Source organism: Onychostoma macrolepis, chromosome 24 (genome assembly GCF_012432095.1).
Source record: "Onychostoma macrolepis isolate SWU-2019 chromosome 24, ASM1243209v1, whole genome shotgun sequence".
Taxonomy (NCBI): Eukaryota; Metazoa; Chordata; class Actinopteri; order Cypriniformes; family Cyprinidae; genus Onychostoma; species Onychostoma macrolepis.
In genome coordinates, this window is record NC_081178.1 from 9,456,250 (window position 1) to 9,483,199 (window position 26,950).

The window sequence follows — 26,950 nt, forward strand, 5'->3', positions numbered from 1 at the left end:
AATTATTTTTTTGTTCGCGAAATAGAGCAAAAGCAGTAAATATGGTGTCTAAAATGTAAGTCTCTTAATATTAACTTCTTGTTTATTGAACTGTTACATAAAATCAATATAACATTTGTAATCATGCTGACTTTTGGAGAAAAAAACAGCACTCTTCCTGTGATAATTACTATATGAAATTATATAACTATAGGCTATACATTTTCTGCCCCCATTTCTTAAATTATGAGATCATTCTAAATGCATTTTATAGAATCGTGCAGTGAAAGAATGCACTCATCCGCGCACTAGTTTAACCTATTAACTGATTCATTCTCTGCCAGCAGGTGTCGCGTTTGGCACAAATATAACGGTTTTCCCGGTAAAGGCAGTAAGTGCAGCACTGGACTTTGAACGTGCAACGCTAGTGTTTATTTCATGAAATTGTAGACTTTTGAAGTTTAATCATCACATTCAGCCATATCGCAATTCTGGTCTTTCCGTCCCCAAATTTAAGACCTCTTGAAGTCATAATTAAGACATTCTTGTACAATTTAAGACTTTTTAAGGCCTTACATTTGATACTAAACTAAATTTAAAGGTGTTGTACGTAGGATTTTGACTCTACTACAGCATAAAAATACCATAATATGTTTGCAGATATTTAAGAAACAAGTTAACATACGTGTTTATCTGAAAAACAATGCTACAGTCAGTTATTCTCCTTTGCATACCGGCAAGGAATGTCTGTGTTTGTTATGGTTTGTGAAACCCGCCCACTGCCAGTTTACCCCCGGGTTGCCAGATGGCGGAAAACACACCGTTATGTTCATTCATTGTCAAGTGCGCTCGTTACTGTTGGTGTCGTTAATCTGGCAACCTGTGTGTGAGTCAAATCTGAGGAGGAGGGGTCGGGTGAAAAAAACAGTCTCCAATATTTTGAATTTGGACTGCAATACCTAGTTCAATCCTACATACAGCAGCTTTAAGACTTTTTAAAGACTTTAAAAATACTTTAAGACCCCGCGGAAACCCTGGAACAAGTAATAACAACAAATAATAATAATAATATTAATAATAATAGAACTAACTTTGTGTGTGTATATGAATGACATCAAATAGGTTCATAAGCATCTAGAGTAAAGAAACATTGCAACAATTTTTGAAATCTTTTTTAATAAAATCTGCACACATAATTGCATTTAGTACATTAAAATATAAAAGAATATATAGAAGATTTCAAAGAAATAACCGAGTCAAGAAAACAAAACGTGAGTTTTCTCATTGTCATCACCAACGTAAAAGAAATAGGAAAGACAGAAGAGTTTGGAAAGCTCCAAATAAACAAGGCCTCAATGTGGGGTTGCTGTGGAAATTGCAAGGGGTGTGAAATTAAACGCACCTTTGCATATAAAGAAAATAACTGAAGGCCTCCAGGTCAAAAGAAAAGAACTTAAAGTGAACAGTATTTAAGTAAAACACACTGGTTTCTCCTTCATTTGATGTGTTCTCTGACTAGCGTTCAGAGGCAGTACCAGGGAGGGTGGTGATGGGGTAACTGTCACAGTTGTGCAGGAGACCAGCTAATACCCATGGCAACCGCTATCACCTGTCTCCAGGTGTGGGTCATCACCACCCTTTAATCACATGACCCACAGTAAGGCCACACCCGGGCAACGGGTCTGTGAGTCAGCGGCCAGTCTGAGCATAACACGCAAAAAAAGCTTCTTAAAAAACGAAAGCAGAAAGAGTACAAGTGAATGGGGGGTAAACAGTTGTTTTCTTTAAGCAATTGTTCTGATATATTGTTGTTCTTTTTTTGGCACAATCTAATTGGGCTGTGGTGTGGAACCTCAGCCTGACCCTTCATCTGATACATCCAGCATGCTTGAGTTCATTTGGACAGGGATTTCTTAATCTGCTCCACTTCCATCTAAAACAGAACATAAATCAAAGACACAGCCTGTTAAACACAGTCATGGGACATAGAAACTAAATAAAACATACTTAACATTACATATCAGCAAGATTGTTTAATGTTCCAGAATCAAGAGACTAAGGACAGATATACTAACAGCTTGTGTCAGCGCAAACTGTCTTGGAGTTAAAATAGTACTGTTAGGATTTACTAAAGATGCACAGTGAAGAATTATCGCTGAAAAGGCAAAATTTACGAAAAGAGAGTATTAAAATGAATCACGCGACACGATTTACTAACCTTTGCGCTCGTCAAATTACTGGTATTTTTGCCATTATTTAAACGTTCCGCACCTGATAAGCATTGTCTCTGCTTATTTGCGACTATGCTAATTTGTGCTGCGCTTTATATATTGTGTTGGTCGATATGTAAATAAGATGTTGCGTCTGTGTTCGCGTTGTCAATAAATCACCTGCAGAAATTTCCACGCCCATCGGCGCTGTTTTTGAATTGCACTCTTGCGCTAGTTTGCCCTGTTTAGTAAATCTGGCCCCAAGGCTAAATTTATTTGATCAAATAATACAGTAAAATCAGTAATATTATGAAATATTTTAATACATTTTAAAATGTCATTTATTTCTGTGATAAAGCTGAATTTTCAACATCACTACTCCAGGCTTCAGTGTCACATGATCATTCAGAAATCATTCTAATATGCTGTTTGTTGCTAAATAAACATTTAGTATTATTATCAATGTTTAGAAAATGCTGCATAATATTTTTGTGAAAACTGTGATACGTTTTTTTTTCAGGATTCTGAAATGAAGACCAAGCATTTATTTGAAAAATGTAGTAAACAATGTAAAAAAAAACAACAAAAAAAACAAGTAAATCTTTACAGTTTGATACTTGTAATGTATCTTTACTGAATGAAAGTACTCCAGTCTAATTATTTTTTTTTTTTTTTTTTAATAAATATTAACAAAATCGCTGAAATTAAATTAAATACGTTACTCAATTTTGTAAAATATTTAAAAATAGAAAAAAAACCCCACAGTTGTTAAGTCATTTCAGCATATCTCAATATCTTAATATGAATGAAATACTTAAAAATTAAATAACATTAAAATGATAAATAAAAATATTAAATGTCAAAATAAATAATGAAATTTGTAATAATACCTTATTTAAAATAATAATAATATTAATAATAATAGCAACACATATTTGGCTGTTTAAGATCGTTTTAATTACTATAAAAAGGTGTTGCACCTGGTTAGAGCTACATGTATGACTAGTATATTGCCTCCTTACCTGCAGTGATATACGAATCCTCTTCTCCTCATCCAGTTCACTCACCAGCTGTTTGATTTCTTGTCTGAGAAAACAAATTTGACAATTAACACATTTCAGACAATCAATCAATCAATCAACTCGTTCTTCCCACATCTAATTTCCTTCTAAGCTTCCCTCCACTTCTACTTCACTCTGTCTTTCATCTACCCCCCTGTCCCGCCAGTTCATACTTGTGCTGGCTCTTCATGAGCTCCACAGATCCTTTCAGGTCTCGTAATTGTGCTCTGAGCTCCTCAAGCGTGGCGGCACCCTGTTCGTTCTTCACTCGGGCGTCAACGGAAGGGGAATGGGGCCGCAGACCAGCGCTGCCTTGGTGGAGAGAAGCCCCTCCGGACCCAGATGATGATGGAGGGGCACTGGGCTTAGGGGGCAAAGGTGATTTTTCAGGAGCCTGTGGAAAACCCCCATGAGATATCAGAACAAGTCAAATTTACTGTTTATCTTCCAATTCAGGCCGTTCCACAGGGCCTCAGTCTCTGTGTATGTGTGCGTGTATCCAGTATAGTGGCACCATAAAGTATTTGGACACTTAAAGGGATAGTTCACCCAAAAATTTAAACTCAAACATTATTTACTCATCCTCACATCATTCCAAATCTGTAATCTGGACATTCTTTGTACTGTGGAATACAAAAGAACATATTTTGAAAAACTGCTGTCCATTGAAAGTCAATGGGGTCCAAAACAACACAGAGTGCTGCAGGGATTATGTATTTTATCGGCCTGAAGTCAATTGGTTTTTGGTTAAATGAGACTACAGATGTTGTTGGAGACATATTTCATCTGTTCACTAGTTCACTTTTACAACCTTGTTGTGTTTCTAATCATACTCCTAACTATTCTAACTCAAGCTGTCAGAAGAAAGAATGTCATGCAAGTTTGGAACGACATGAGGGTGAGTAAAACATGATAGAATTTTAATTTTTAGGTGAATTATCCCTTTAAGACACACTTAAAATGTAAAAACACCAAATATATATTTAAAAATAAAGTGTGACTTAAGTATCCAAAAGTAATACTTTTTTGTGTCACTGTAATACAATGCTTGGCTATGGCGCTCCCTTGTGGTAGGACAGGGATGTGCATGCAAAAGGAGGGGAGGGTGTCAGGGGGTGGGGTGACTGGGAGGGGGCGGGGCTTACTGTTATGACTGGCACTGCCTTGGGCATCTTCTTGGAGTTGTCAAAACTTTTGGGAGTGAATGAGTCCTGCTCCTCCTTTCCCATCTCCTTGTCTCTCCTCTCCTCCTCTGGAGATGGGGAGTCCAGGAGGTCAGGACTAGAGAGAGATGACTAAGAAGGAGAGAGATTTTTAAACGATCGTGACCAGATAACCCACAGACAGGCGAAGCAGGGCAAGCCCGTGTGACATTCACACATAGCAAATAGCACAATCATAACTGACGAATTTACGTTGAATGCCTGAAGGGTCACAAATTTATGAGACATCGTCAGCTGATTGCATCTGATAGGTGTGAAAACAACCAAATGTGATTGACTTGACACTTTAATTGGTTAAAAATAATAACAAACAAGCATGTTTATGTTGTGTGGTAGGCTTCTTATACAGTAGTCAACATTTGAAGTGGATCAAAAAAAGTTCATCAACGTTGTCCTAAGACAGTGTTTCTCAACCCTGGTCCTGGGCGCCCCCCAAAACTGCACATTTTGTGTGTCTCCCTAATCAAACACACCTGATTTAACTCATGAGCTCATTAGAAGAAACTCCAGGACCTGAAATGGGTGTGTCAGATAAGGGAGACATACAAAATGTACCGTTTTGGTTTTAGGGCAACTCTGATGAAAGGTTTTGATCCACTTCAAATGTTGACTACTATAGTTAACTAAACTAAAAGATTTTTGTTATTTGAAAAAAAAAGAAAAGAAAACTGTTGTCAAAGCAATATCCACAGGAAGTGGCAAAATCACGCAGTCTGTGATGGACAAATCGTTAACGGTTAACGATAGCGTTTGTGCAGAGTGTGGAATCTTGAACAGTAGCGCGCTCACTGCAAGACAGATGGAGGTGCTGGTGCGCTCACTTGCTCTTAAAATACTTCGTCATTTTCGGTCATACAGATAAAAGTAATACATCCTTCGAATCTGTAAAGACTCTACGTTTATTTGTGTGCTTTTGAGCGTGTCAAAAAAATTTACAGAAACTCCGTATACTCCACTACTTGCCTTATAGACATGAAAAAATATATCCAGAGAGAGTGAAATGTGTACTTTTAAATGAACTAATTCAAATGGAAAATAAATATTCTCAGATTATGTATTACATGTGAAACCTGCAGACAGGCGCGTCCACTACTATGGAGACGACGAGTCAGTGTCGCCGACTTCATCTCTTAAGCCAAAAACAAAGAAAGCACTAGTTTATCAATAAATTATTAAAATGTTAATGCAGTCTCCTTGCTGTTTTTCCCAGACACATTCATAATTATTATATCTGCTGGTGCGCTGTGGCAAGCTTTATGTGTGCGCTTCAGCGCTTATTAGGCTATGTAGGCAATTAAAGTCTCATTATTATGATTTATATGGTTTATTAATAAATGTCCAACTTATAGTCAACTAATGCTTAAAATGAATGGCTACTAGTCAACCAGAAAAGTCTTTAGTCGAGGACAGCCCCAATTTTTAATATAGACATATTTAAAAAAAAAAAAAAAACACTAATAAATATTGCAAAAATATAACAAAATGATTAAATCTTCAAAATAAAAAAAGAAAAGAATAAAATAAAATAAAATAGTATCTGGAGTACTCACAGACGTGAAGATCTGTGATCGTGGCCTTCGGTCCGTTACACGGGGCCGTGACGCGGTCGGGTGGTTCAGCTTCTCTGTGGATGAGACGACGGAGTCGAAGTCTTCTACATCTTCAGCCGAGCATCACACAATCACAAACATAAACACACAGGACCACATATATATCACATGCATATGAATCACGAACACAGGAAAAAACGCCAGACAATTATCACAGATCTCCAGAATGGAAGTGAATGAAGTGAGATGGACAGAAAGCTGTTGTAATCTGATTAGATATGGATTATTAGAAGTCTTATTAGTCATGACAGTGTTATTATGGAATGAAGGGCAGCTCTGGACAGGGACTCACCGATATCTACGGATTTGTCTGCAGAGCTTCGCTCAGCTGCCACAACACTGCAGTCTGACTTTGGACTGTCACACCTGTACAAAAGAGATTTAAACCAGAATGAGCTTTATTAAAACATGAAAACAGAGCAAATGTATTGAGAAATAATGTGCTAAGAGATGGAGAGGATTTCTAATATGTAGAACTGGAAGTCATTCTAGTGAATAGGTTTATTCGGAAGATTTTAAATTAATCTAGTCAAAATGAAATAATTAATTGGAATCACTGCAAAGACGTTGTTTTGATGGTTTAAATAAATGCATTGAAAAATTTAATGATTCATTGATTCACTGCACAGAAGTCGTTTGGTTCGGTTCCAAATGAATCCATTTGCTGCACAGATGCTGTTCAGATGATTCTAAAGGAATCCATTCAAAAAACTATAATGACTCACTGATTCGTTGGAATGCACTGCAAAAAATGATTTTCTTCCTTAGTATTTTTGTCTTGTTTTATAGTATAAATATCTACAAATTCTGGAATTAAGATGTGTTCACTTTACAAGTAAAATGACTTTTCCAAAAAAATATCCAAATTTTGTTAGTTTTTGCTTCAAACAAGTAAAATATCTGCCAATGGGGTAAGAAAAATAATCTTGTTTAGCCTTTGAATTAAGATAATTTTTGTATAATATTTGTATAAACAAAATTTGTATAATATTTTCAGAAAACAAGACGACAATTTTACTTGTCAAGTAAACACATCTTAATTCCAGAATTTGTGGATATATATACTAGAAAACAAGACACAAATACTAAGGAAGAAAATCTTTTTTTGCAGTGTGACTGCATAGAAGTTGCTTGGATGGTTTTAAATGAATCAGTTGACAAAACAAAATGATTCATTGAATCATTGGGATTTACTGCACAGATGATTTTGGGATGGTTCTAAATGTCACTGTACCGAGATTCAGTCACGTAAAATAGGCTTTTTTACGTGACTAAATAATTTTAATTATTTAGTGTACATTTATCTGTTAAAAGTCTGTTTATCACACTAATTGAGATCAGCTTTTTTGTGCCAGATAAAATCTGTTCTGTATTTATCTATAAAAAATGAATGATATCATCTGATACTTTGATAAGATATCATGATGCATCACGGTTTATTTAATCATGACTTGTGTGAATATGTGATAATATTATGAGGTAATTGTCCATCACTACAACACTCTGCTATCTCAATTACCCTGCTATTATTAGATAATTTTAGCTTATGAATAAATGAATCATGGCTGGAATATGCACTTTTGAAGAAAAATCACTAGGGGTCAGTATAAAGTTTACAATCACTTGCAGAAACCAAAAGGCTCCAGAAAGACCTCACAAAACATTCAAAAAGACAGAATTCACCATTATTATAGATATTTTGTATCTTTTTATAGATGTATATAATGGGCTGAGAAACTTGCTACTTTGTGAATGTGTGTGTTCTGTAATCTAGTATTGGTGATGCTGATACATGTGTGTTTGTTTGAGTGTGAGACTAACGGTATATTGGGCACAGCTGGTCTCTCGGGTCTGTCTGGGCGTTTGGGTGGCAGGGATGACGGTCGATTCAATGAGTTGTTGTTCTTTGGGGGGAGAGGCTTCTTTGGGAGGACAACTGGGAAGGATGGCTTTGCAATCTCACCCAGCTTCGACTCCTCACCTACATGTAATCATCACCATCATCGTTATTAAAGGGCATAAAAAGTCATACAAGTTTGTTTACAGGAAACTAAGAGAGGGTTTGTTAAAGCAGAGAGGGAAAATGTTATTCCAACATCTGTTTACTTCAGAGAAACAAGAAGTCTTGGAAAACACACAAGCAGTAAACCTTTTAGAGAAGGGCAGCACAGAGCTATAGGTTTTGCTGTAGTAGAAGGTCAGAGTCACAGAGTTAGAGTTAACCAAAGCAAATTAAAACAGTTGAGAGAGATGATACCTACCTTTTTCCTCAGCTCTGTGCGGGAGAGATTCAGGCCGCTCTGGTGGAACCTTTTTAGCCTCTGTCTTTTTGTCTGGGGATCAATACACATAATACGAGGGTTCAACAGGGCACAGCTGACTCATTACTTAAGCTTTCATCTAAAGTGACACAGAAACATGTCAAAATGTATAGGGTATGAGACCACGCTGAACATCTGTAAAACAAACGTTATAATATAAAATGAAGAAAAATACTTCAGATTCTGCACTGTTTATAGGTCACTAATGAATTTTTATATATGATTTATTAATTGATCAAGTGGCTCTTAGTGTAGATAATCAGGTGTTCTTGCTGATATTTTTGGGATCATCTAAAATCATGCTGGAGAATATAATCATCAGGTTTTACAACATGAAAAAAAAAAAAAATTGATACAGCTTGAGTTCTGCTGTTATTAAAGCATATCCACTGTATCCCACAATGCAATACAGTTTAAAATAGGTTTTAAAAAACTATTATATTATATTACACTTGAAACATGATTACATAACTGTTTTACACGGCTGAGATGGCTGCCAAATCGATTAATAGTGTTTACAATGCATGTGTATGTACTCTGTGTGTGTGTATATATATATATATATATATATATATATATATATATATATATATATATATATATATATATATATATATATATATATATATATATATATATATATATTTCTTAAATACATTTCACAGAAATATATATATTTCATAAATATATACACATGTTTTTGTATTCATATATATATATATATATATATATATATATATATATATATATATATATATATATATATATACACATACACATACACACACACACACACACATTACATATACATGTTTTGTAAACAAACTTTTATTTTGGATGATATTAATCGCAATTAATCAATTTGACAGCTCTAGTTAGTATGCCACAATTCAACTTTTTACTCAAATTGTAATGCTGATAATATAATTTGTGATGGAAAAAGAAGCCTTTTCATTAGTGGGCTTAGACTTTTTCACAAATTAAACAATGTAATTGCAAGCACATCACTGAAATTACATAAAACTAAATTTTAACAATATTAACTCACACACAAACTGATAATGCAAAAATAGTCAAATATCTGTTTATAAGTCTACCACTATTCCATATACCAGTGTTGGAAATAGAACTACTGAGTGATCTCTGCATTCCCTGTTTATCTCTCACTCCCGTTTCATGGTACGTCAGTACGAATATTATGTGGGCAGAGTTTCAAAACCTCTGAAGGGAAGCTTTGAAGAACTCTTGTCTATTTATATTTTAAGAGCTTTTTGGGTAATCTGGTTGCACCTACACATATTCACAGAGAATAGATTCCAATGAGCATTAAACAGACAGCTGATTATGGCAGATTAGTTCAGGAGGAGACATGAATCTTTAATACATAATAAATTATAATATAATATTAATATATACCCTTATTTTTATATTTAGCAATAATATTTAATAATATTATTGCATAAAATTTTTATCGAATAAATGCAATGAGCATAAGAGACTTCTTTAAAAACATTAAAAATCTTTTTGATCCCAAACCATACATCACCATATGTAAACAAATCAAGCAGTCACAGATAGGCATGTAAGCTTACATACTAAGAGGAATCAAAGAAAAAGAAAAAAAATGCAGAAAGAAGAAGAATTTGTTACCTGTGATCTGTTTAGTGGTTGGTGCTGCAGGTGGAGGAGGTTTCTTAGGTCTCTGTAAGCACACACACAGTTAAAACAAACAGTACACCTATTAAAACACCCACATGCACTCATACAGATTAACCACACACATTTGTCCTTTTAAAAACACAATCCCTTCAGGCCAAACAGCACTAAAACATCAAAGGACATGCTGCTACATCAGGCAAAGGGTGAAGAGGGAGTCAAAGGTACAGGGCAGAGGGGAGCGTGTGTGTGTGTGTGTGTGAGTGAGTGTGTTTCACCACAGCTCTGCCTTCACTCAGAGACTGAGGCCCGCTGTCATAAGGACGGGAGCTCCCTGTTGGAAACAGCTGAAGTGTGTCAGTGAGAGACAAACAAAAATATCTCACCTCTTTTTCTACTTCAGGAATTAATAACTTCACAAAGTTGTCTGGAAACACTCCCCGTTTGCCGTTTAGCTCACCAAGCCACCAACCAGCGTCTGCACACTCCTACACACAGCAAAAACACATTTCTTCAGTCCATTTGTGTTCTAAGAAGGCCAGACGTGATGTCAGTGACAATTTGTTCAACCATGTTGAAAACGTAAATGCCAATTAGAATATATTTGATGTTTATACTGTAAAATTATCTGGAGAGGATGTTTGGATCAATGATTTCACTTTTTTCATTAAAAATGAATAAAATAATTAATTATCACTTTGTTTTTTAGTAAACTTTTTGAGTTGTAATCACCAAACTCACCTTATTGATAATCGTAACGATGTCTCCCTCTTTGATTGACAGCTCATCTTCGTTGTGAGATTCGTACGGGAAAATTACTTTGCAAAACTCCTTTGCTGTAATTTGAATTTTCACAGTCACAATGTCACATCAAGTACCAATTGTCGTATCTGCATACAATTTGACTACATAAACAACTTAAGCATTTAAATAATCCACAGCACAGGTGTGATCTAATCCTGTTACCTTTGGCCTTACTCTCAGGCTCCGCCTTCATTGTTTCCTGGGCAACAGCTGGAGCGACTTTCTTCACCATTTGAGGCTAAGGAGAATCAAATACTATGTTAAATACTACAATGATAATTTACAAGCGCTACTGTTCAAAAGTTTAGGGTGGATAAGATAAAAATTAAATTAAATTAAATTAAAACATTAAAAGGTAATATAAAAAAAATGTAAAAGTAATATTGTGAAATGTTATTACAATTTAAAATAACTGTTTTCTATTGTAATATACTTTAAAATGTCATTTATTCCTTGAATGCAAGTCTGAATTTTCAGCATCATTATTCAAGTCCTCAGTGTCACATAATTCTTCAGAAATCTTGTAATATGCTGATTTACTGATTTTGCTATGCTGATATGCTGATTTTGAAACATTTCTTATTATCAATGCTGAAAAAAGTTGTGCTCCTTCATATTTTTGTGAATATTATAGATTCGTTGTGAACAGAAATTGAATAGAGTAGAATATATTTGAAACAGAAATATTGAGTAAACTTTTGAACAGTAGTGTAAAAAATATATTTTATATTAGACATTCATGCATACTATTCTACATAATATAAATATACATACATATATATTACATTATATTATAAAATGATACATTTTACACACACACACGTATACTGTATGTAAGCAATAAGGTACGAGAGGCCGCACTGTATCGTCAATAAATCACGGCTGAAGAGGAGTGTATATATATATATATATATATATTAGGGCTGCAACTAACGATTATTTTAATAATCGATTAATCTGTCGATTATTTTTTCGATTAATCGATGAATCGGATTTTTAAAAAAAAGAAAAAAGAAAAGCATTCATTTCCAACCCTTTATTCAAAAACAGAACTAAAATCTTTAGAAAGTGCACCAACATGTTGCTCCTTGAACATCCCTGAGCTGTTATAATAATAATAAAATAAAATAAAAATGGACTAACACAAAAAACATACACATGTATGCTTTACATCTGCCAAATATATAGACTTTTTTTAAAAAAATTAAATAATTTAACAACACTGCGTCGTTAGCGTTGGTATTGTATCAGACACCTGCACTTAACATTATATGAAAATCAAGCTCAAATGGAGTTAATAATGTTTTTGACCAGAGAATGACGGAGATGGAGTGTTTTGTTTGTCATTAGAACGGCTGTAACTGTTATCTGAAGCAGCAAGTGCATTATGCTTTCATCAACTTTTACAGGTTATATAACTTTGATTGTAGCTATATGGGCGCTTAGTTTTTTCTTGTTGTTTAATACACTTGGCCAAAATCTCAAATTAAGCGCTTATGCACATAATGCACAGGATATTTAAAACGTATATAGACAGCAAATAACTAATTCTTCTCCACTCTTCAAACACACAAAAACATTATCCTTTAGTGACATAGTGTTTGAGTAAAGAAAACGCTGTACTATTCAAACACCAATTATTTATTCACCCTTGCATTGCGAAAAAGCAGAGATCTCATCTTCTCCAGGCTGTGCGCGCGTCAATCTGAACGGAGGCGGGTGAAGTTACGAGGTCTCGCTGAGAGCTCGATGATCCAATGGCGTTTTACTGACAAGTTATTTTAATGCTTATCATTGGTTTACTATTTTTAAAACTCTCTGATTTAAAATAATAAAACGAATTATAAGCGACTCAAGTTTGGATAATTTTTCACAGCACCTGACTGGGCTAGGGTATGGCAACTGCCATACTCTGCCATACGCAAACGCCGCCCCTGCTCCCACACCTTGGATGACTTGGGTCGCACGGATTTCTCTGCCTCCGCCATGTATCTTTCCTCTACCTCCGCTCGTTTTTTTTTTTTTTTACTTTTTTTTTTTTTTTATGAGGCGCCAAACTCTGCTACCATCCGTGCGAGAGAGACCGAGTGTGTTCACTCCGCTCCACGCTCAACTAAAGTTTTTTTTTTTTAATAATCAAACGTCTCGCGTCGCGCGACACAACGAATCGATTATGAAATTCGTTGCCAACGCTTTTAGTAATCGATTTTTATCGATTTAATCGATTCGTTGTTGCAGCCCTAATATATATATATATATATATATATATATATATATATATATATATATATATATATATATATATATATATATATATATATACACACACACACACTGTATAATGTATGTTATAACATATATATATATATATATATAACATTTTTAAACTATAAATGTAAATATATATAGAAACTAATTTCATATCAATTTTAATTCATATTAAAAATAAGAATGCTGTCTATAAGTTAATGGTCAGCAATGAGGGCAACTATGAGCACTGACCCAGACCCTGATGAGGGTTCCAACATTTTTGCAAAAACTGATGCATTTATTTGATTGTAATCAGCAATAATTTAATAATTGTACACGATATTGTACATTTCTGAGGCCATAAAAAGCTGTCGGGAGCCCAGTGAATTCAAACATACGTGTGTGAATAGCATACTGTTCATTTGGCTCTGTTTATCTGGCCTCTTTCCGGCAGGGGAGCCACAGTCCTTCCACAAACATGGCAGGGAATCAATCCAACCCTACATACAACAAGCTCTTTAACATCCTGCGCTCCCAATGTGGCTTTAACACACACACATTTGCTGTGTTCGCTGAGGAAAAAAAACTCACCCACTCTTCCTCCTTCTCCCTCTCTTCCTCTCATTTAGAGCAGTCATGATGGAGTCGCACTAACAAGCACCATGTGGCAGCCAAATGTTTAAATAGGAACATCATTACAACATCTGGCTGCACTACTCTTCTCAAAGGCCTCATGACATCTCTGTGAAGACCCTACGGTGACTTCCACCCTCAGAACACCCATAATGCTGTCTCTCAAAGCCCAAATTACAGCCACATGAAAGGAAACATCTCGGTCGTCGTTTAACAGCTCACTTATAGCCAGTTTCACATCTTTAGCACAGAAAGAGAGCGGTGCAGATAAAAATAGTTAATTTAATATTTACCTTTTCGCAAAACGACTAAACAATCCTTCAGTAATGGCTGGTGTTGATACCTACATCTGTGTGCGCAAGTCCTGCCTGCAACAGGAACCTCCAACAAGCTTTCAGTCTAACCGCGGTTCACTCCCCCCTGAGTCATGACAGTCTCTTACAGTCTTACAAGCCCTACTTCTGCTTTAAAACAGCCCTAAAGTCAGGAAACCACTCAGAGAGAGACAGGAAGAGAGGAGGAGAGGGGTGGATATGGAAAGAGAGCCATGTCAGGGTGTGGTAAATTTGTATATGGGTAAACCTACAGCTTGTAAATGACATCGGATTTCCATATTCCATTGATCAAGTGCCTTGTGAAATTGAAAATTGTCTCTGTAAGTAACAGGTAGAAGAGTTAAGCTGGAATATTTAATAATAGATATTCAGAGACGATCTGGAGAGATTTCTTTCTCTTTCGGACTAAACGAGGCTGAGAGACACAAAGTGCGGAAGACGTCCCATAAACACCTCTTTGATAATGACTTCCTTTCTAAGTGACCGAGAGTGCCAGATCAGCTATTTGTGTGCCTTCTTCCTCACACACACACACATACACACACTAGTACAAAAGTTACATTTGAAATGGTTACTTGCCTACTGCATACTGCCAACTATTTCTTTAAATAACATTTGAAACCATATCATGCAACTATAAACAAACATTGTTAAACAGTACTAAGCCATATTGTTCCACGTGACCTCAAAAGTTTGCATCATTTTGCACTTTTGTTAATTTTTGAAAGTTTAAGAAAAAAAGAGCTATTCCACCTGATTCAATTATTACAGAAAATCAAGTTTTAAACATTGCATGATGGATACAATAATTAGGGTAGTGTACACTGTTTTAAACCAATAAATGTTTATTTTACATATTTATATTAATTATTTTTGAAAGGAATACTTGTTAAAATGCAACAAGTTAAAAAATGCAACTAAAAATTATTTTAAGAATAAAATGTTAAACTAAAATGAAGTGAATTTATGCCGCACAACATTATAATGTACAGTATGAAAAATGGATATTAATTTTAATATTTTCTAAATATTACATTTAACAGTGTTAAGAAATCATTTGTGCTTTTAAAGATTCATAAAAATAGGGGAAATTAGCATGCATAATTAATTATCCAAAATCAAGAGATACAGATAAGTTTAAATAAACCAATAACTGATAATGTACCAATTTTGTGCATTCTTAAAGCAATTCACATGCATTTGGCACATACTGTACTGTATACTGCAGAAACAATATGCATAGTATGCTACCTTGCTATTTCACACATAGCCACCAACTTCCTAACCACATTGACTGAGCAAGAACTCACTCAAAAAAAAAAAAAAAAAAAAAAAAGACATACCAAATGCAAAGTTTCCACAATAACACAAACCCGAAATAATCAATAAAATGATGTTTGAAAAAGAAATGAAAGACAAATTAAATGTGGGCCTAATAATGAGAGCCAATGATGGATAGAGAAAATGAGGAAATGAGCAAAGGGATGCATGCCACTCTCAGTGGGACATGAAGACGGGAAGGCTTTAATGAACAAGAGACTGTGGGGCCGAAGGCAGAGTAAGCGCAGGGGACCAAGATAGAGACGGCTTGACTGTAATTACTGAGTCGTAAAATCCAAGAAATGCACATACACTTTGCTTCATTAAAATACAGGGACTCCAATAATACAAACTAACCTTGTCTCCCTCACTGTCCATGTCCAGGGATCGTGGGCGGAGCTTGATGGGCTGGTCTTTGAAGATGTCCCCGAAGCCGAACCCCCGAACCTTTTTGGGCTGAATCTCAGAGCTTGAGGACACACTGCCAGTATCAGACCGTAAACTACTGGAGTCGCCGCCATCACTCTCTGAGCCGGTGCTGTCCTTTATACCTGCAGATTCACAAACACGTTTCAAAGGAGGACTTGAGTATTTGCATGCAGCCTTTGCATGCAGCATTCTTCACAGCTGAACTGTTAGAGTCTATCTGTCCTTGCCAAGAGTGCTGTGTAGGGCTGTCATAATAGTAAAAGCTCAGTATGCCAGTGATAAATGATTGGGACCATTAGCATATTAATTTTAGCTGTGACACTGAAATTGACTTTGGGAAAAATTTCTGGTATTGGTATTATGTTCAATGTTACAGCTTAAAAGAATATGGTAATAAACAGTAAATTATCTGAAAAATAATAATATAAATAATAACTCTAAATCAATATACACTACTGTTCAAAATTCTGGGTTCAGTAAGATTTTATTTTTAATGAAATTAATACTTTTATTAAGCAAGGAAGCATTTAAATGATCAAAAGTAACAGTAAAGACATTAATATTGCTAAAAAAAAAAAAAACACTCCATTTCAAAAAATGCTGTTCTTTTGAAATTTCTATTAATCAATGACTAAAAGATTCCTGTATGAAAAATGTATTACAGTTTCAACAAAAAATATGAAACACCACATCAGTGGTGCACAATTCAACATTACTACTACTAATAATTTCTTCAGCATCAAATCAACATATTAGAATAATTTCTAGGTTTTTCCATTTGCCATAAAATATAAAACAGTTATTTTGAATTGTAAAAATATTTCACAGTTTACTGTTTTCACTGTATTTTTGATCAAATAAATACAGCCTTTGTGGGCTTAAGAGAAATATTTGAAAAACATTAAAAAAAAACTTTTCGACCCCATACTATTCAACAGCAGTGCAAATAATATTAATTAAAATGATAAGTACAAAAAAACAAACTACATTTATTAGGCTAGGGATTCTCAAACATTTTTGTCAGCTGAACCCATTTGACCTAAAATACTTAGTTAAGTACCTCCAGAGAATTTAAGTTAATGTTTCAATCATTTAAAAACACATTTGCATGTTTATAGTTCTCTGTTGCTGGTTAATAGTCACATGCCATGCAACTAAACAAATAAAACATTTCATATTCTTTTAGCAAGTGTTTTGAATTGAATACTTTGTGATTGGTTAAAAGCATGGGAGGAAATGAATGGTTAAAGATGATTGTGACATAATTGGTTAGACGTGGCTGGTTATTTTGTACAGCTTATAAGTAATCTGGATGCATTTCTTCCATGTATTAAAAAAAGGTTTCACCACTCATCCAAATGACTTCATCAGCTGTAGGGAGGAGGTGGAGATTCCCCCACACTTAACCTCATTTCACTCTGTAACATCACAAGACTCACAAATTACTGTGGGAGTTGCTTGCCTAATGGCGTGAATCACGATGTCATGTGCGATGTGATGACACTTTCATGTTTCACCATCTGCCTGCTTGCTGCCTTACCACTTCAACAAGACAATACGTCTTCAATAAAAAGAAAAATATTCTCCAAAATAAATTCCATTCCATTTTTTTCCATGTCTGGAAATCTTCAGAGACATGTAGCTGGTAAGATGAGGAAGCAGTTTTAGTGGACAAGTGAGTATGCAGTGCAGACTGACTGGTTCGTGTGCTTCGTGTGTCGTCCTGTGGAGTCAGATCTTCAGCCTCGGCCAGCAGCTCCTTGGTGAAGTTAGAGGGGAACATCCCAGTTTTGCCATTGAGAACGCCTTCCCACCATCCCTCCTCCACCTTAGTGAGCAAGCACACACAGAAACAGTTTTAAGCACTACAAATAAACAAGAGGTTCTATATTTAAAAAAAAAAAAAAAATTATAATGTGACTAGGACGGTCATGCAGTACTCACCTCTCCCAGAACCTCAATAACATCTCCGATCTTCAGTTCTAGCTCATCTTCATTCTGTGGAGTGTAGCTAAAGGAAGCTTTGCAACGCCTTTTTCTGATTGCCTCACCTGTTTATGTGAAACACACATAGATAAATAATGATAAATAATGTTTGAAATCTTTCAAAGGTTTGGGGTCAGTAAGATTTGCATTGTTTTTGAAAGAAGTCTTTTATGTTCACCAAGGCTGCATTTATCCGATCAAAAATACAGTAAAAATAGTAACATTGTCAAATATTTTTACAATTTAAAAATAACTGTTTTCTATTTTAATATATTTAAAATTGTAATTTATTCCTATGATGGAAGAGCAGCCATTTCTCTGTCACATGATCCTTCAAAAATCATTTTAATATGCTGACTTGCTGCTCAAGAAACATTTCTTGTTCTTCTTCATCATCAAATATATGCTTAATATTTATGTGGAAATTGTGATACATTATTTCAGAATGAATTATTTATTTGATGAATAGAATGTTCAAAAGAACAGCAGTTATTTCACACAGAAATTGTTTTTAACATTGTAAAAGTATCTATCTATCTATCTATCTATCTATCTATCTATCTATCTATCTATCTAACAAAAGAACAGAGCAGCACTTACACATTCCAGCACTAGGTGTCACTCTTCTCTTTAGTTTATGCTAAACAATTAGCTACACATTTTGCTCAAAGGCTTCTCACTAAACACACAGACCTCTGTGGCTCGTGACAACAAATGGCCTCTGTCAACAGACACCCAAAGTTTCAGTTCTCCACAGAATGGAGAAACTGGGCAGCCCAGCTCTTACCTACCGATATTAATATCTTGATGCCATAAAAGCACCGAGAATGCCTAAAGATTTCAATACTTAATACACTGGAGAAAACGAACAAGACACACATATTTTGCCTCACATTGTCTTTGAAAGCCAACATCTCTATCTGCAAAACAAATTAAAGTCACATGAGCCTACACTAGCGCTGTTGTCCGAAAATCAGGTGATATAAATTGAGGGCTGTAAACAGAGTTTGTGTTCCAGAAACCGGTTGAGTATCTGTCCCATTTAAAGTAAAACAGTAAAAAAAAAGGTATCCGACAAATGAGGGTTTTTTATTTAATACATCTCTGTGACCCTATTTATTTACTTAATTAATTAATTATTTAGTAAACATAATGAAAGTCATATCTTCACATGATTACACAGTATCACAAAAAAAAACTGCCATAGTAAATGTCCTATTGTTATGTTTCATTATTTTTTAATTGTGCATTTGTATTTAATTTCATTTGACAATATATTCAATTCAACTCAAATCTGACCACTTAGAAGGTTCACACAGTGGCCCCAAAAAGACAATATGTGAAGTTTCTGTAATTATCTGAGTTAGGGAAATTGAATAATGTTTACTTACATCACACTCAGGAAGTGGTAGGAGTAAATGGTTTCTGTTCTGAGGAGAGCAATACTGTACTTACTCTCAAAGGCCCAATCACACACACACACACACACACACACACAATCCCATTATGACCGGTCTGATTGACATATTCCGGACCCGTATGGGTGACATTTGGGTGAAATTTAAGAATACTTGAGTGTCTTTGAAAGAGTATTTTTTGATTTAACTGTCACTCTTTTCATCTGCCAGAAGCAAACCTGAGACAGATCTCTGTTTAATTGAATCTTCGATCGACGGAAACTTTAACCGCTCCCCAAATCCTGTCCTGTGAGACACGAGGGGATGTTTGTGTGGGTGTTTTGTGCTGAATAAGCACTGGACTACTTTTCGGATCAGGAACAGATCAGACACACTACCTTTCTTGGCGGGTCTGAGGCTGGGTTCTGATTTTGGGCTGGTGCTGCCATTGGACAGGTCTGATTTGGATCCGGCCAAGCTGGACTCCTTCTTCACCTCTTTTTTCGAGTCTTTCTTTATCTCCTAAAAAAAGAAAATGGGCATTTAATGCACAGAAACTCTAGAGGGAGCTCTAGTCCATTCTCATCCACAGTGTGTAAAACAGAGACAGACAGACAGAGAGGCGTGATGTAGGCCTTAGAGCAGCAATGGAGGCGCTCATTTCCTGGATGGGCCATACAGTGACTCAGAATCAACCTCTTAACACACACACACACACACACACACACAGACACACACACAGCTTTAAAACACTTCTCCATCTGTTTGTCCGTCTGTTAGCAGAAGTAGCAGTCTGTACTGCACTTCTCTTTCCCTCCACTAGAGCTGTTATGGCTGGTGATTAACTGTAATACAAATAATTGTGATTAATAATTTAATTGTCTATTTTGTTTATTTAAGTCCACCTTGAACTTGAAAACATAACGGCTTTTTAAAAATAATACTAAATATGAACATTTTAAATAATAATAGTAATAACAGCAATAAAAAATATAAACTTTAAATAATATTTTAAATATTAGGTGTATATTTTAAATAGAATATTAATTATATTTTTTTATTACATAAATCATAATAAAATAAAATTTATTTGGAATCCAGCTCACTTGAATAATACAGTATTTATTATAATTAACAAAATGCTTCATTGTCATTATTTCCTTTGTGTAAAATACAAATTTGCAACAATTAAATTCGTCACTTTCACAAAGCATTTTTACAGTAAAGCAATCTGGTTAAACCCTGGCATATAGAGGCGGTTGACCTAGTTGATTTTTAATATACTCCTCATTCCAAATCTGCAATAATGCACTCATCTTTTCTTGACTTGGTAACCTGTAATGGTCAAAAGGGTAAGCAAATATGCAGAAGTGAACCACAAATGAATTGCATTGTATTGTAATGAACAATATATATGCAAATGACACTGTGGATAGCAAACTGACCATTGCCTGATATGGTCTTGGGTTGTTTGGAGAGCTCATATAACACAATAAGCCATAATGTGAAGGCATCTGTCTTTAAGGCCTGTGCAAAGGTTAAGAGAACTGCAGAGAAAGATCTCGAGCATCTCTTGGCTCACACAGAGCTGTCAATCTTTCTCAATTTCCTGCATGTTATCTTTCTCTGCTCTTGCTGAAAGTTCTTTCTGCATGTTTTACTCTCTCACTCACTGTGACATGGTTATTTATTTAGAGGAATAAGAACAGACTATCTGCTTGCTGGATGCTTCATACTTGCAGATCAAGTTGTCAAACATAAAAAAACAAGGTCTGTTGTTAACATTATTAGAAGTACAAAATGTGACAGTCCTTTCAACAAAGATAATCAGTATTTTTTTGGTCCATTTCTTATTCATTTTAAATATGTAAAAGCTACAAGTGAATTTAATCAACATTTAGGAGTGTATAAACATATAGATGGCTTTAAAGCTATTAGATAATCGACTACACACCATACATTTCTAATTTTGGAATCACACGGTCTTTTATCAATCAATTAAATTCTTCATTAGTATCACAAAACATCCAGTCTTCACATATCCTTCGGAAAAGCCTCTCCCAAGCTTTCCAAATTAGTTCAAAACCTCACTAACATTCAACAAAACACCAAAAAAACTAAATTATTTTCAGCTATTTCATACGTTTATATAAAAATAAGAAATAAAAAATGTTTGAAAAACTAATTAAAATGGGAAGACTTATCGTAACACACAAACCAGGAAGTGTCTCTCACACAGGAAAATGTGATTTTCTTTTCTGTGCAGAAATATTACATTTAAAAGTTATCAGCCAGGGAATGAAATAAGGTTACAGTAGTTAGCTTTCTTTATGTCAACTGCGTGAGTGAGTGTGTGAGAGAGAGATAAACTGAAGGAGAGAGAGAGAGCAGTGAACAGTCTAGGTGTGAAAGAGAATGTAGCAGTGAAAATGTGTGCATTCAGAAAGGATATTCAAGCATAATAATTATGTATTTCATCATGCATTTAACATCTGCCTAGCAGACCAATTACATGCACTTTAACACAGACCACAAGATTCTCCTGATATTAGGCAATTTGATATCAATGGGGTTTTTTTTATAGTGAAGAAGTCATTAACAGGGATGCACATATGTTTTTCAGTCTGGTTTTCATGAGAGCATCTGGAGATTTGGTTTGGTGCTCACACTGCACAGTGTGACCCATTAAATATAACTATAAAAATAAAATCATTAATAATAGCAATTGATAGTATTATTTAACTTTTTTTTTTTTTTATAAAATAATAAAGTGTGAAAATACTGTTATATTTTAAAATAAAACGTGAGCATTTAAAAAATAATTATTTTATAGCACTTAAAAAAATACAATACTAATATTCAATGCTAAAATTCAATACTAATACTAGCATTTCCATTTTCTTTTATTTCCTTATCACTGTGTTTATTTTTGTGTTTATTTTATCTGAATTTTCATCATTTTTCAACCTAAAATCAGCAAGTTTTTTATTTTGGCGGGTTTCCGGCAAGTAAGTAGGATATGCACTGCCGGTGAAGCGTGTCAGTGAATGAAATGTCAAAGTTTTGCATTTTACTCAGAGACCGGCAGGACAAGAAATCTTACACAGTATTACAGTCAGTCCATCTAAATAGTGATATTTAGTGCATTAGTGATAAATAGTGCATTGACAGCATCCAGGTCAGTATATAAATAAGCAGTCTGAATTTACACAGTGAAATTTTTTATTTTGGTCACGAATGTGCACCCATGCAGCACTTATGTGCATCCCTGGTTATTAAAGTACTTGCTCATACACCCGACACTTAAAATAGAATACAATCAGCATTTTTGGTCTGTTTTCTTGGAAGAGAAAAACAAGCATTGCAGTGCATATCCTGTACTGCTAAAAGCTTATTTTGCTAACATTTAGAAATACACTAGTATATAGATATTGGAATTAATGCTAAAGTCATAGCAAAATGAGAAAAAAATATAAGCTAAAAGAGCACACGATGTGACTAAAAGCTTAGCTAAAAAGAAGCTGTTTTTGCCTGGAAATATAAGTAAGAGAGAATGCTACTGAGAGCTAAAACCAATATGTACACACTCAAACACACACATTTGCAGGGAAGCCAGGATATAATCAGATAGATTGAAAGGACAGAGCCCTCAATAGCAAATAAGAGTTAACCTTGAGCAGTATATCACACATTGGATCCTGTCAATGTCTGCATTGTGTTGCTTATTGGTGTGTGTGTGTGTGTGTGTGTGTGTGTATGTGTGTGTGTGAACACATCTGTGTGTATCCCAGAAACATTCTTTCCAAGAAAAAACCCTGAAAACAAAATTCCATTCACTCTGCCATAAATGCCTTATCAAGTTATTTATGATGAAAAGAGCATACAGCAACAGACCTGCTGAAAAGATCAGAAGAATTTCATGCTAGCTCAAGCTGGTTTATGACGGTTCCTGCTGGTTTGGTGGACCAGTCTAGCTGGTGGACCAGAAAATAGATTTAACTTTAATTGAATGTGTCCATGCATGTCAATGTCAATCCCAATGACACAACAAAGAAACTGAATGCAATCATTTCAATCAAAACTATTAAGTAAAGTTATTACAATTACAGCATTTTACTATGTTTAGTGAAGGAAGTGTGTGCGTGTGCTGCAGGACATCTTGACACTTTACAGTTAGTATTTAGCTTGTGGTTTGGTAACTTTGGTTATTTCAACCATTTTCAAAAATACACAGGTATGGTCTGTGTACTTTTGCATCATTTTTTTAAAATCAGAAATGAAATAGGGAAGATGTGGTTTCTTTAATGGTTTTAACACTGATGAACAGAATAGGCAAATTCAAACTCATTTTCATAATACAACATTTTTAATGTATTATTTTAAAATGTTTATAATTAATACTTATTATTTATATATGTATAAATGCTAGTTTTATTTATATTTCCTTAATGGTTCTAACACTTCATAAGCAGATACAAATTAATTTTCCTTATACAAAATTTTCTATTTCATTAAAAAGCAAAAACGATACACAAATAATTTTTTAATGTATATAAATGTTTTTTACATTTTTTATCAAAACTCTTTAGAATTTTGCACATCTAAAAAAAGATGCAAGACATTTTGACTGTGCATTTAATTTTTTATTTATTTAATCAGCTGTTCCTGTATCTGAAAAGGACAAATTTTTACCCTAAACTTGCCATTTGTAAACAAAATTAAAAAAAACACACAGACCTCTGTGGCTCATGACTCATGTTTGTAGCACTTAAACACATTGTGCTGGACGTCAAATTCCTGCTTCTTTTCCGGAATTCTTTTTCCACCCAAATGATCGTGACTGTACTTTTATCTGTTATGTGTTTTATATTGTTCTGCATTGAGAAATTGTTAAGTTTATAAATAGGAGTCGAGTTATGCAATTAAAATCTATAGCATGACTTAAACAATGAACATTGCATGCAAAACAAATTTCACAGATAAAATTCACATTTTATATTTACAACATTTTTATATTGTAATACTTATTCTATCACTATATTTACAGCTATTTTTTTGCACTCACTGTTTAGCATACACTATGTATAATTTAATCTGACACTGTTTGAAGAACATGAAAATGATTTGATTATCAAAATAGTTGCAGGCCTAGCATTAACTATACTGTTTGTTAGTGAGCTAAGTTCTCTGTCACTGTTAGCAGAGAGACAGTCCCATTGATTGATGGATCATCTCCAGACTCCACATCTCACAAAGTCCTACTGTGTGATTGGGATCGGCCCGTGCCAGCCATCAGCATGGAGCTGATGAACTCTGAAAACATCTGAATACGTCACAGTGTTTAGAAGCAAGCGTTACTGCAACTATTGTTCTTAGTGTAGAGTACCATTACTGATAAAAGCTCAGTAATCAGTCCTGAATTATGTTATTGTGGCTGTTGTAGCTCCTTTCTAAAAGGTTGAATTGACTTTAACCAATGATTCAAACCACACTTGTTTCGGTTAGAGAGTGGTAAACAAATTACAACAAGGTAGATGCAGCTCCATCATCACCAACCTAATTAAAGCATAGACGGTGTAGCATATGTGTAATGGTCTACCTGTATACCTTATGGTGCCACTGCCATGGAAACGTATTAAAGCCAGGCCCCTAGGGGACAGAGTACTGCTGGAGATCACATAGTAGGTCCAACATTGAAACTTGAGCAAGAACAATGGTGAGGATCATACAGACACAAAAACACATTTGAGATGCAACCCAACTTTTGTTCTTTTTTTAAATTTGGAAACCTGTAGAGATTTTTGACTATCGTCTCTATAGTGGTTACATGCTCACGTGATGTTGCTGTGCTGCGTGGTCACGAAAAATGATCATTTGCACGCATTTTTAAGCATGCGTTTTTGCTGTCGAGTATGCTCGTAAACAGTAATTTAGGTCTTAAGTGAAAGCAACCAGCTGAGAAAAAAAACAATTTAACAGTATATTGGATCCGGGAGGCTCTTAATAAAGTAACAGCAGTCTAATATTCCTGCTTCTGTCATTCATGTTAATCAAACAACAAAAGAGAGAAAATCTCTCACTGCTCTTGACTAAATCACTTCTGTAACTTCTTTACACAGTGAAGAACATGCAGTGCTTTTATACATCTGATTACTTTATAACATATGTAGTATGTCTTATTTATTTGTTCTACTGTAGTTTTTTTGTCTTATTGTTAAATCGCTGACTATTTACTTGTCTTCAGTGACCTTTGCATTTAGGAAAGTATTAGTTTTTATTAGTATTAGTGACAAGTATCAAAAGATTTTTTAAATTGTTTTAATTTGATGTGTTTGGAAATGTTTCTTGAGCAGCGTATCAGCATATTAGAATGATTTCTGAAGGATCATGAAGACTGGAGTAATGACTGATGCAAATTAATGATAACTGACCAAATTAATGATAACTGCATAGAACCTAAACATTTTACCATTTTTCTTACATGTATACATATTTAGTTCTGATATTTTTAGCAGCACTTATTTAATCCTGTACATTAGCTGTTACTCAGTTTGCATGAAAATTTAAGCAATCCATTAACTAGTCGATATTTGACAATACATAGTTTCACTTATCACTACCATATAAATAATAAATAATAAAATAATATTATTAAATAATAATAACCATATAATATTCACACCGTTGGATAGCTATATTAAAACCATTTAGTGTTCTCAGTAAAAATTTTAAGCACAATTAAAAAGTAATTTTTCAACAAAATCATTTTAAGTAGGTAACTGTGGTGTCTGTGGAGGAGACAATCACAACCCACCATTTCTCACTCATCTCGCTTTACGGCATGCAGCTGCAACGCTCACTTTTTTTAATATGCACTTCCTGCCAAAGTCATAGGCTTCAACAGAGCTCAAGTCAAGTCAAACCACAGTACGTAGCTGCAAACTTCTGCAGTGCGCCCCTTCTAACACTACTGTATGCAAACACAGACATACAGACCAGACCAGACCTCTTCCCTTTGAACTGTAAAAATAAACATGCCAGCAAAAACAGTGGTTTTGCAAAGCATTGTGGGAGCAGCAAAGGCCTAATCAGACTCACCTGACAGAAAGGGTCTGTTTATCAAAAGAACAGATTAGAAGGGGGCGTTCACATACTTTATACCACAAAGCAGTCAACTTTCATCTCAAATTGGCCGACTATGCGCACATGAATCACTAAAAAGGTTATTCGTTTAACACACTGACACACACACACACACACACACATATTCAGCTCCTACTCTGTCACGAGACTCCTTTTCACTGACTTCCTGTTCACAAGAGCATTAACAGAGCTCTGAAAGTGTGTGTGTGTGTGATCTACATTCCTTTCCCCCGCTCACTGGGCTGCTCCAGATGGTCAATAGTAGCTGGTTTTCACAGCGTCCCATCATTCCTCGGTCTTCCACTACACAGGGAGGAGAAAAAAGTCATCATGTGCTTCGGGGAATGACAGGCCCTCTCATACACAACAGCGTAGACGACCTTGGTACGCTGGCGCTGCTCTTTGATCAATGCCACAGGCCTGCTCACACTGAGAATCAGGCTGCATGATGTACGAAAAAAGTCTTGCAATAATTTACTCTGGTAAAAAGAGATTTCACATTGGAAGACAGAGTAGATAAATAATGGAAATGTCTGCATCACAAAAGCATGTCTTAATGGCTGTTTTTAACCATGTTTATTCCAGAAAGTCTC

General features: G+C 34.9%; 1 protein-coding gene across 3 annotated transcripts in view; it reads right to left on the minus strand.

The window, feature by feature from the left end:
• Positions 1-1,156: 1,156 nt before the first annotated feature.
• sh3kbp1 (SH3-domain kinase binding protein 1) overlaps positions 1,157-26,950 on the minus strand; it is a 51,900-nt gene continuing 26,106 nt past the window's right edge. Inside the window, exons 2-18 of one of the 3 annotated variants that reach the window (XM_058766207.1) lie at positions 26,579-26,660; positions 19,613-19,734; positions 17,776-17,882; positions 17,530-17,659; positions 15,760-15,953; positions 11,027-11,102; positions 10,802-10,896; positions 10,447-10,548; positions 10,055-10,106; positions 8,345-8,416; positions 7,905-8,064; positions 6,376-6,449; positions 6,024-6,133; positions 4,396-4,545; positions 3,424-3,644; positions 3,212-3,275; positions 1,158-1,912 (exon numbers count right to left, since the gene is read on the minus strand). In XM_058766207.1, the coding sequence (XP_058622190.1) occupies positions 1,874-1,912; positions 3,212-3,275; positions 3,424-3,644; positions 4,396-4,545; positions 6,024-6,133; positions 6,376-6,449; positions 7,905-8,064; positions 8,345-8,416; positions 10,055-10,106; positions 10,447-10,548; positions 10,802-10,896; positions 11,027-11,102; positions 15,760-15,953; positions 17,530-17,659; positions 17,776-17,882; positions 19,613-19,734; positions 26,579-26,660 (1,850 nt within the window). In that variant the 3' untranslated portion in view covers positions 1,158-1,873. Of the gene's footprint in view, positions 1,913-3,211; positions 3,276-3,423; positions 3,645-4,395; positions 4,546-6,023; positions 6,134-6,375; positions 6,450-7,904; positions 8,065-8,344; positions 8,417-10,054; positions 10,107-10,446; positions 10,549-10,801; positions 10,897-11,026; positions 11,103-15,759; positions 15,954-17,529; positions 17,660-17,775; positions 17,883-19,612; positions 19,737-26,578; positions 26,661-26,950 lie in introns of all 3 variants that reach the window. The other 2 variants (XM_058766206.1, XM_058766205.1) reach the window with 2 other exon arrangements.